Here is an 11,111-nt window from a genome sequence, read left to right as displayed (position 1 = left end):
ACAGATATGCTCCCATGTGTATAATGACTGGCATATTCAAGGTTATTCATTATAGCACTGTAATAGTAAAAGATGAGGATCAACATGTATTTGTCAGTAGAAGATAAGTTAAATAATTATGGCATATCATAGAATACTTTGCTCTTGTACAGATATAGATGTGTAACTACCTTGGCATATAACATTTAAGTGAGGTAAGGTGCAAAAGTGTTTGTATCCTATCATACTATTTCTCATATATATATGAGATACATAAGAAATTGCCAACAGTGGCTGTCAATAGAGAAGGGAGGATGGCTGGAGACAGGAATTGGCGACAGATTTTTCAATGAACACCCTTAAATACATTTTGATTTGTAAATAATGTAAATGCTTTATCTACTTAAAAATAACAAACAACTCACAATGCCCTTAAATAATTTCCTCAGTACCAAAGTTGAAAATGTCCAGATCCTCAAAAGCTGAAAGTGGTGTGGGTCTGCTTCATGCTCTCAGAAGTTCTGAAATTGACTCATACTGTAAATAGTCTTTTGGTAGTGAGGAGGGAGACACTGAGCTTCATGGTTTTTACTTTTCTTTGTGCAGGAAGAAGTAAGGTTATCTGCTGAGAGTAAGGAAGAAGAATGCAAAATGTGAGAAGAGAATTAAACAGGGGAGGCCAGGCATGGTGGCTCACATCTGTCATCCCAGAACTTTGGGAGGCTGAGGCAGGTGGATCACCTGAGGTTAGGAGTTTGAGACCAGCCTGGCCAACATGGTGAAATCCCATCTCTACTAAAAAAAAAAAAAAACAAAAAAAAAAAAAACGAAAATTAGCTGGCATGTTGGCAGGCATCTGTAATCCCAGCTACTCAGGAGGCTGAGGCAGGAGAATTGCTTGAACCCAGGAGGTGGAGGTTGCAGTGGGCCAAGATTGCACCATTGTGCTCCAGCCTGGCGACAAGAGCGAAACTGCATCTAAAAAAAAAAAAAAAAGAATTAAATGGGATTTCTGAGATGTGTCTAAGGATCAACCGAAGTTGGAAACCATAAATTTGCAAAGGTGCCAGTAGGTCTAGATTTCCTCCAGGAATGCTCAGCAGCCTGGGAGCAGGAGTTTGGAGGGTAGGTCAGGGTGTGAGATTTGAAATGCCCCACATAGGAAAAATGATGTAAAAGAAATCCACCTGGCACTTGAGAAGTTGGCAGATCTCATTAGGTTTGCCACGTAAACCAAAAATAAAATTCTAAGTCCCCTCGACCATCTAAATGGACCCCTCCTCTCAGCCAAAGGCATTCCAAAGTTAACCTGAAAAACTATTTCAGGCAATGATGGGAAGGGACAGTCAGACATGCCTTATCATACCCTCCTCCCTTTTGGAATTACCAATAGAACAGATTCTTTAGATCTGATAAGAAACAGTTACAATCTATTTTCTCTGAAGCCCTCTACCTGGAGGCTTTATCTGCAAAATAAAACCTTTATTTCTTCATAACCCCTTATCACAACCCAGACATTCTTTTTTATTGATAGTAACTCAACCAATTGCCAATCAGAAATCCTTTGAATCTGCCTAATGGCTTGGAAGCCCTGACTTCCAGTTGTCCCGCCTTTCTGGCCCAAACCAATGTATATCTTACATGTATTAATTGACGTCTCGTGTCTCCCTAAAATGTATAAAACCAAGCTGTACCCTGACCATCCTAGGGTCATGTTCTCAGGACCTCCTGAGGCCTGTATCATGGGCCATTGGTCACTCATGTTTGGCTCAGAATAAATCTCTTCAAATATTTCACACAGTTTGACTCTTTTCGTTGACAGCCATAATTCCAGAGTCTGACACTTCAGAGGTTCAGTGACTTGATTTTATTCTTTTCCTTTAGAAGTGATCAGGTTTTGAGGAAGTGACACATTAATCAAGTTCACAAGGGACCGGCTGATAAAACAGAATCCCAATTAATTAATTAATTATTATTATTATTTTTTGAGGTGGAGTGTCACTCTGTCACCCAAGCTGGAGTACAGTGGCGTGATCTCGGCTCACTGCATCATGCACCTCCCAGGTTCAAGCAATTCTCCTGCCTCAGCCTCCCGAGTAGCTAGGATTACATTTATATTTTCATTTATTTGACCTTTGACCTGGCCTCCCAAAGTGCTGGGATTACAGGTATGAGCCATTGCCCAGCCTAATTCAAGCATTTTTAAAAACTGATACGCCTTGGAGCTGTTTCCAGTTTTTGCCACTACAAACAAAGATGTGATAAACATCCTTGCCCTTACAACCTTGTGTACCATGGACTCTTGCAGCAAAAGTTAGATTTGCAGGTAAAACTACTCTAATAGTCTTACTTTTGATAAATATCATCAAATTACTTTTCCAAAAGGATGTAACAATTCATACTCATGTCATCAAAATATGAATGCCTGTTTTCCTACTTTCCTACTGTGTGCTTCTGTTCATTTGGATTTTTGTCATTCTGATAGACAGAAAAAAGTATTCATGTTTAATGTGCATTTATATGATTAGTAAGTTTGAGTATAGTGGCAGTTGAAGTGGAGGTATGAGGAGAAGACATGAATATATTCTAACAATGAGCTAAAATGTTAGAAAACTATCATCAATTTTATGTTTTCCTAAAGTGGCCTAATTCTAGAAAAATAAGTTGTCTGTATACTGGTATCACTGTGGGTGCCCTGAGAGGTGCGTCCTTTGAGTAGAGTATTAATTATCACAGTTTGAAGGCTCTGGCCATTAAGATTATCCATTCGTGTTTAATCTGAGCTCACTAAACAGTCAGCTGATAGTAATTTCATTTCTTTTTTATGCTTATTGTCCATTTGAATTCCTGCCTAAGAGGCAGCATAAAATATTGGTAAGTATATAAATTCTGGAGCTAGTTTTGCCATTTCTTTTTTTTTTTTTTTTTTTGAGACGGAGTCTCACTCTTGTCACCCAGGCTGGAGTGCGCAGTGGCGCCATCTCGGCTCACTGCAACCTCCACCTCCCAGGTTCAAGCCATTCTTCTGCCTCAGCCTCTGGAGTAGCTGGGATTACAGGCGCCCAGCTCCATGCCCGGCTATTTTTTTGTATTTTTAGTAGAGACAGGGTTTCACCATGTTGGCCAGGCTGGTCTCGAACTTCTGACCTCAGGTGATCCGCCCATCTCGGCCTCCCAAAGTGCTGGGATTACAGGCGTGAGTCACTGCGCCCAGCCGAGTTTTGCCATTTCTTTTTTTTTTTTTTTTGGAGACGAAGTCTTGCTCTGTCAACCGGGCTGGAGTGCAGTGGTCGGATCTCAGCTCACTGCAAGCTCCGCCTCCCGGGTTTACGCCATTCTCCTGCCTCAGCCTCCTGAATAGCTGGGACTACAGGCGCCCACCACCTCGCCCGGCTAGCTTTTTGTATTTTTTAGTAGAGACGGGGTTTCACCGTGTTAGCCAGGATGGTCTCGATCTCCTGACCTCGTGATCCGCCCGTCTCGGCCTCCCAAAGTGCTGGGATTACAGGCTTGAGCCACCGTGCCCGGCGAGTTTTGCCATTTCTGAACGATAAAACCTTTGGGCCAGGTGCAGTGGCTCACACCTGTAATCCCAGCACTTTGGGAGGCCGAGGTGGGTGGATCACAGGGTCAGGAGTCCGAGACCAGCCTGGCCAACATGGTGAAACCCCGTTTCTACTAAAAACACAAAAATTAGCTGGGCGTGGTGGCGGGCGCCTGTAGTCCCAGCTACTTGGGAGGCTGAGGCAGGAGAATAGCTTGAACCCAGGAGGCAGAGGTAGTGAGCCAAGATCGTGCCACTGCACTCCAGCCTGGGTGACAGAGCAAGACTCCATCTCAAAAAAAAAAAAAAAAAAAAAACTTGACTCATTGCCACCCATCCATCCAAGGTAGGAGTGGGTGAGTAAAACTAACCACACTGAGATTCTAATTGTATTAAGTTATTAATTTTAGATAGAGTGATATTTTTCTGATATTAAGTCCTCCCATCCAGGAACACAGACTCTTTTCTCTTTAGGTTTTGTCTTACATCTTTTAATATAATTTCATAGTTTTAGTCCTATGTTTCCTTTGCTCCCTGTAGCTCCTATCCCTTCCTTCTTAGATATTTTGTACTTCTGGTCACTTGCGAACAGGGTATTTTCTTCCATTTCCATTCTAACTAGATATTGCCTAGACAAAGGAAAGCTATTATATTCTATATTTCTATTCTGCCACTACATTTTGTTAATTCTAGTAGCTTATTCTTTCTGGATTTGCATTCTAGAAATGCAATCACAATTCCTGAAAAATAAAGATTTTTTTTTTCCTGATATTTACACCAAGAAGGTCTTCTTTGGCTATACAACTGTGCTATGATGCTGTGCTGCTGTCCCTCCTAGCCGCTTCCCCACTGCAGGCATTTGTCCCGGCTGCCCAAGTGTGCCCTGAGTGGCCACCAAGGAATCAGACAGAAGCATTCTATGAGAATATTCTATGATTGCTTTGTTCAGGTGTCACCGATGACAACAAATACAGTAGTTCTTGGTCTCTTAGCTTTCATAGACTTCAATTCAGAGCCATTGATATACATTTCTTGAGCTCACATTTCTTTTTTTTTTTTTGAGACTGAGTCTGGCTCTGTCGCCCAGGCTGGAGTGCAGTGGCCGGATCTCAGCTCACTGCAAGCTCCGCCTCCCGGGTTTACGCCATTCTCCTGCCTCAGCCTCCGGAGTAGCTGGGACCACAGGCGCCCGCCACCTCGCCCGGCTAGTTTTTTGTATTTTTTAGTAGAGACGGGGTTTCACCGTGTTAGCCAGGATGGTCTCGATCTCCTGACCTTGTGATCCGCCCGTCTCGGCCTCCCAAAGTGCTGGGATTACAGGCTTGAGCCACCGCGCCCGGCTTGAGCTCACATTTCTAATCATACCAGTCAAATTCCCATTTGGTCTGTTGTATTAGGAGACATGCCCAGCATTAATATCTAATGAGCTTGTCTGTCGCTATCTGTCACATTATTCAGTTTTGTCTCATAGCACCAATCATATTGGCAGGTGTATTATTTACTGATTTGTCTCCCTAAGATAGACTATATACTAGGTTATAAACCTGACTTACCTACCCTTTAATCTCTAGCACCTAGAATGAAAACATCTAATAGGCCTTCAACAAATATTTGTTGAATGAATAAATGAATGTTGTTTTCTGGAAAATAATATACATTGTATTTAAGTAATTTCTTTTTCTTTTCTTTTCTTTTTTTTTTTTTTTTTTTTTTTTTTTTTTTTTTGAGACGGAGTTTTGCTCTTGTTGTCCAGGCTGTAGTGCAATGGCACGATCTCGGCTCACCACAATCTCCACCGCCCAGATTCAAGCAATTCTCCTGCCTCAGCTTCCCGAGTAGCTGGGATTACAGGCATGTGCTACCACGCCTGGCTAATTTTGTATTTTTAGTAGAGACAGGGTTTCTCCATGTTGGTCAGGCTGGTCTCGAACTCCCGACCTGAGGTGATCCGCCCGCCTCGGCCTCCAAGAGTGCTGGGATTACAAGAGTAAACCACCGCACCCGGCCAAGTAATTTCTTTTTATTCCAGTGTTTCTTAGTGTTATTAAGAATGGTTGCTGTTGGCCGGGCACGGTGGCTCACGCCTGTACTACCAGCACTTTGGGAGGCTGAGGCAGGCGGATCGGCTGATGTTAGGAGTTCGAGACCAGCCCGGCCAACAAGGCGAAACCCCGTTTCTACTAAAAATACACAAAAGTTAGCTGGGTGTCGTGGCGCACGCCTGTAATCCCAGCTACTCGGGAGGCTGAGGCAGGAGAATCGCTTGAATCCGGAAGGTGGAGATTGCCGTAAGACAAGATGCGCCACTGCACTCCAGCCTGAACGACACAGCGAGACTCCGTCTCAAAAAAAAAAAAAAAAAAAAAAAGGAAAGAAAAGAAAAGGAAAGAAAATTTCAGTTCAAGGGATCAAGGGACAGATCAGGCCGAGCACGGTGGCTTATGCCTGCCATCTCAGTACTTATGGTAGGCTGCGGCGGGAGGATCACTTTGATGCTAGGAGTTGGAGACCAGCCTGGCATAGTGAGATCCCGTCTCCACAAATAATTACTAATAACTTAAAATCTAAAAAAAGGGGGGCGAGGGGAAGATCAGGTTAAAGTAATTATAGGATTAAACTTGACGTATTAAAAAATGCAGAAATAGTTGTGAGACCATACCATCAAGAGGGATAACTCTCCGGACAAAGAGAGAAAAATGTATCGTATCTCAACATTTAAAATCTGCATTTCCCATTAGACCATGAGAGATGAACTAGGACCTAATTCCTAATTAACTGGGTTTTCTCCCCGTTTCTTTCTTTCTTTTTTTTTTTTTTTGAGACGAAGTCTCACTCTATTGCCCAGGCTGGAGTGCAACGGCGCGAGCTCGGCTCACTGCAACTTCCGCCTCCTGGGTTCAAGCGATTCTCCTGCCTCAGCCTCCTAAATAGCTGGGATTACAGGCGCACACCACCACGCCCAGCTAATTTTGCATTTTTAAGTAGAGATGGGGTTTCACCATGTGGGCAAGGCTAGTCTCGAATTCCTGACCTCGTGATCTGCCCGCCTCGGCCTCCCAAAGTGCTGGGATTACGGGCATAAGCCACCGTGCCCGGCCTTCCTCCCCGTTTCTGAAAAAGGCTTATGTGAGTTGCATTTCCAGTCCTGTAGAGGTACGTTTAATATTTTCAAAAAAAAAAAAAAACTTACCAGGACTTCGTGAGCAATGAAAGTGGACACCCAAGGCAGCTTGCAGCCGGTCTACTGTTACTTTGTTTTAGCGGGCCGACCTGTCTCCAAATATGGTTTGACCATAATGCTAGAATTTAGCTAGGGCTTTTGTTTTTATTTCACTCCCACACTTTACTGGTTTCAATTTATCAATCCAGATGGGTGTCTGGTGGAACGCTCAGGTTTATGGCAAAATCATTTCAGGCATTTGTTTAACCCTCTCCAGAAAGGCATTTTCAAGGGTTCACTGTTGGTACAGTTAGTAGGGGCAGTTTTGTTTCGATTTGCTGGCGAATCTCTAAAATCTCCCCGTTTAACTTTCGCCCGCAATTCCTAACGCCGCGAAGGCCGTTTCCGGCGCTCTGCCCCGCCGCAGGCCGAGGCTGGCGCAGAGAGACAGGAAGCACCGCCCCTCGGCGTCTGGGTCCTCGCTTCATCGGCCGCAGGCCCGCGGCGGCGGCGCTCGCGGTGCATTGTGGGCGCTGTAGTCCGGCCGGAACCTGTTTGCAACCGCGAGTCCCATGACACCGCTTCTCCTCACACCCCAACCCGCAGTGCCCCTCCCCAGCCTCGGCCGGGCCTCCCGGGACCCGAGAGCGGCGTTCCAGCGAGTCAGCTGTTTCTCCCCTGGGCTCGGACGCGGAAGCTTGAGGGGCGCGGGGAGGAGCTTCGCGTGCGGGGTGAACGGCCGCTTTACGTGCTCGTTCGCTTCGCGACCGCTGCGCGCGAGCCCCGTGTCCCCACGGCGGGCAGCAGCGGCGGCGGAGGCTGAACGCGGAGGGGGCGGAGGGAGCCCGCGGCGGCGGCGGCGGCTAGAGCGAAATGGCGGAGACCGTGGCTGACACCCGGCGGCTGATCACCAAGCCGCAGAACCTGAATGATGCCTACGGACCCCCCAGCAACTTCCTCGAGATCGATGTGAGCAACCCGCAGACGGTGGGGGTCGGCCGGGGCCGCTTCACCACTTACGAAATCAGGGTCAAGGTGAGGCCGTCTTTCCCCTCTCCCAAGAAACCCCTCCCGCTGGCTCTGGTCACCCCCCACTCGGCCCAGGAGTGAACCTCCGCGGGCAGCCACAGCCGCCCAGGCCGGGAGCCCCCTTGCAGAGGCTGGCCGGGGTCGTGAGCCAGGGCCCCTCTTCCTGTAGGGCTGGTGTGGGGGGCTGCAGAGCGAGCCCGGCGCCCTAGCACTTGGAGAAGGTGCTCGAAGAGGAGGGCGTGGGTTGAGCGCCGCTTGCCCCTCCAGCAGCTGATCTGGGAATGACATTTGAGTTGGAAAGGGGTAGATCTTTCGAGAACACATCCCTTCACTGGGAAGGGAAGGAGATGTTGACTGAGAGAAGGGGCTTGCGCAAAGTTAAAGCCTTTTCCCAGTTTTCTCTTCCTGGAGACTTCCCAGAGGTAGCAAGCCAAGCCCGCTGCTCCAGGCCCTTCCCGAGCTACTAAAGTAACCTAGGTTGTGTAGTCTTCTAAACGGGACTTAATGAAAGTTCACAGAAGCCTGACAATTTTTGATAGGGCTGAGCCAGACCAGAAGGGTGATTGGACATGGTTGACTTAAGCACTTTGGGCCACCGCCCTGCTAAAGGCTGAAGTGTGGTGTCACTTACCTCGTAATCCAAAACTACAGTTGCTTTAAGAAAAGCCTATTTATTTAGAGATCTTGCTGTCTTAATTCGAGATTTGCATTTAACTGAATGAAGAAATCAACAGAAATAAAATATACCTAATTTCACAACTAGTGTTTGTTGGCAATAAATAATTCAGATGATTTGAAAGATATTGAAAATAGTGCTTCACTTTCACTCTATAGTTAAGTATTAAAGAATTTGCCCATGTATGGAAGCATCTTTAAAAATTAATTACATTAACTTAAAGATGACAGCAAATTACTTTATTAAAAATTAAGTATGAGGATTTTGCCTTTAATCAAAATTTATATGACAAGCTACTATTAACATTTAAGTGAAATAATTTCTCATTAACTTACGCACTTTGTGTCGTGAAAAACACAAAACGTGAACTTTGCCATCCTAACCATTTTTAAGTGGACAGCTCAGTAGTATATTCACTTAAGTTGTGAAACTTAAGTATTTTTAAAAAATGATTCTTATGTAGTTAGTATTGATTTTAAAAAGTTAAACTTTAAAATATGAAACGAATAGTTTACTGTTTCAAGCCACTGTTGTCTTCTTATGGATGTGTAAAATGTGAATCATAGGCCGGGCGCGGTGACTCACGCCTGTAATCCCAGCACTTTGGGAGGACCAGGTGGGCGGAACACCGAGGTTGGGAGTTCGACACCAGCCTGATCAGCATGGAGAAACCCTATCTGTACTAGAAATAAAAAATTAGCCGGGTGTGGTGGCGCGTGCCTGTAATCCTAGCTACTCGGGAGGCTGAGGCTGGAGAATCGCTTAATCCAGGGAGGCAGAGGTTGCAGTGAGTCTAGATCGGGCCATTGCATTCCAGCCTGGGCAACAAGAGCGAAACCCTGTCTCTAAATAAATAAATAAAAATTGAATCATAGGCTATGTTGCCATAGGGAAACTGCAAAATCCAGGCTCCAGTACACCTGGGGAACTACATTCCCACATAAACCTAGCGGAAAAGTGAATGTTTTTCTAATTGTCTGTAATACCTGACAGATGGTTCACTAAAAAGAACTTCCTCTTTTGCCCTATACACCAGTGTTTTCTTTCTTTTTTTTTTTTTCTCTTGTGCTAAAACAGAACTTGGTATTCTTGTTTCTAGACTTCCATAGCAGGTACTTCCTGTCACAAAATTGAATTGGAATATCCTGCCTACACTTCCTCCACTTACTAACTTTGAGTTTATCTTGCCGAGTGCATTATATTAAATGGATTCTAGTATAATAACTTAATCCTCTTTTTTTTTTTTTTTTAAATACAACTAATACCTTAGCAAATAACTGATGTGACACTTAAAAATGGTTTTTGGGCGTGGCGCAGTGGCTCACGCCTCTCGTCCCACCACTGTGGGAGGCTGAGGTGCCTTGAGCTCTGAAGTTTGAAACCAGCCTGGGCAACGCGTTGAAACCCCTTCTCCACAAAAAAAGAAATTAGCTGGGCATGGTAGTGCGCATGCCTGAGGTCGCAGCTACTCCGGAGGCTGAGGTGGGAGCATCACTTGAGCCCAGAATAGTCATTTGTATGTTAAATAAAATAATATATATATATATATATATTTTGAGATGGAGTCTCGCTCTGTCGCCCAGGTTGGAGTGCAGTGGCGCTATTTTGGCTCACAGCAACCTCCGCCTCCCAGGTTCAAGCAATTCTCCTGCCTCAGCCTCCTGAGTAGCTGGGATTACACGCATACGCCACCATGTCTGGCTAATTTTTGTATTTTTAGTAGAGATGGGGTTTCACCCTGTTGGTCAGGCTGGTCTTGAACTCCTGACCGCGTTATACACCTGCCTTGGCTTCCCGAAGTGCTGGGATTACAGACATGAACCACTGCGCCCGGCCTGAAAATAATCTTTTTTAAGAATGATTAATGAGTCAGAGAACTAACAAATTATACACTTACTTTGGTTTGTATTTTTGTATAAACCAACTCACTGGGTGTTAATAGCTGTTAACAGTCATAAATGCAGGTGCCTGTATGAAAACCTAATTGAGTTTTTAATGCATGAAATGCCTTTGGATTTCTTTCTTTCTTTTTTATTTTTTTTGAGACAGAGTCTTGCTCTGTCGCCAGGCTGGAGTGCAGTGGTGCAATCTCGGCCCACTGCAACCTCTGCCTCCCGAGTTAAAGCCATTCTCCTGCCTCAGCCACCCAAGTAGCTGGAACTACAGGCATGCGCCACCATGCCCAGCTAATTTTTGTATTTTTAGTAGACATGGGGTTTCACTGTGTTGACCAGAATGGTCTGGATCCCTTGACCTCATGATTCATCCGCCTTTGCCTCCCAAAGTGCTGGGATTACAGGCGTGAGCCCCCACACCCGGCCTGGATTTCTTTTAGTATGTCATGTGTTAGCTTAAAACTAAGAACACCATATAGTAAGGAAATTAGCCCTTATTTGAGCAGCATATGATTTTTTAAGAATAATTATAGTCTTGCATTAAGGCAGAGTGGCTATGACATGAATAGTTTAATATTTTGTAATTTTTTTTTTTTTCTTGAGATAAGAGTCCCGCTCTGTAGCCCAGGCTGGAATGCAGTGACGTGATCATGGCTCACTGCAGTCTCAAACTTCAGGGCTCAAGTGTTACCCCCGCCTCAGCCTCCCAGGTAGCTGGGGACTACAGGGTGCTACTACCCCTGGCTAATTTTTTATTTTTTGTCAGTTGAGACTTGCTATGTTGCCCATGATGGTCTTGAACTCCTGGCCTCAAGTGACCCTGTCCCA

At 45.2% G+C, this 11,111-nt stretch overlaps 1 protein-coding gene and 1 long non-coding RNA gene across 2 annotated transcripts in view; one reads left to right on the top strand and one right to left on the bottom strand.

The window, feature by feature from the left end:
* Window positions 1-347: 347 nt before the first annotated feature.
* On the bottom strand, window positions 348-838 carry LOC135970510 (uncharacterized). Its single transcript, XR_012433330.1, has 2 exons — window positions 721-838; window positions 348-604 (listed from the first exon to the last, which is right to left on the bottom strand). It is a non-coding gene; the product is annotated as an uncharacterized lncRNA (long non-coding RNA).
* A 6,614-nt stretch (window positions 839-7,452) lies between these two features.
* SNX3 (sorting nexin 3) overlaps window positions 7,453-11,111 on the top strand; it is a 49,763-nt gene continuing 46,104 nt past the window's right edge. The window contains exon 1 of the mRNA XM_005551526.4: window positions 7,453-7,718. Within this exon, the coding sequence (XP_005551583.1) occupies window positions 7,557-7,718 (162 nt within the window). The 5' untranslated portion in view covers window positions 7,453-7,556. The remainder of the gene's footprint in view (window positions 7,719-11,111) is intronic.

The sequence above is a fragment of the Macaca fascicularis genome, chromosome 4 (assembly GCF_037993035.2).
Source record: "Macaca fascicularis isolate 582-1 chromosome 4, T2T-MFA8v1.1".
NCBI classification, from domain to species: Eukaryota; Metazoa; Chordata; class Mammalia; order Primates; family Cercopithecidae; genus Macaca; species Macaca fascicularis.
Note: the sequence above shows the minus strand (reverse complement) of the source record. Positions and strands in the feature narration are given on the sequence as shown.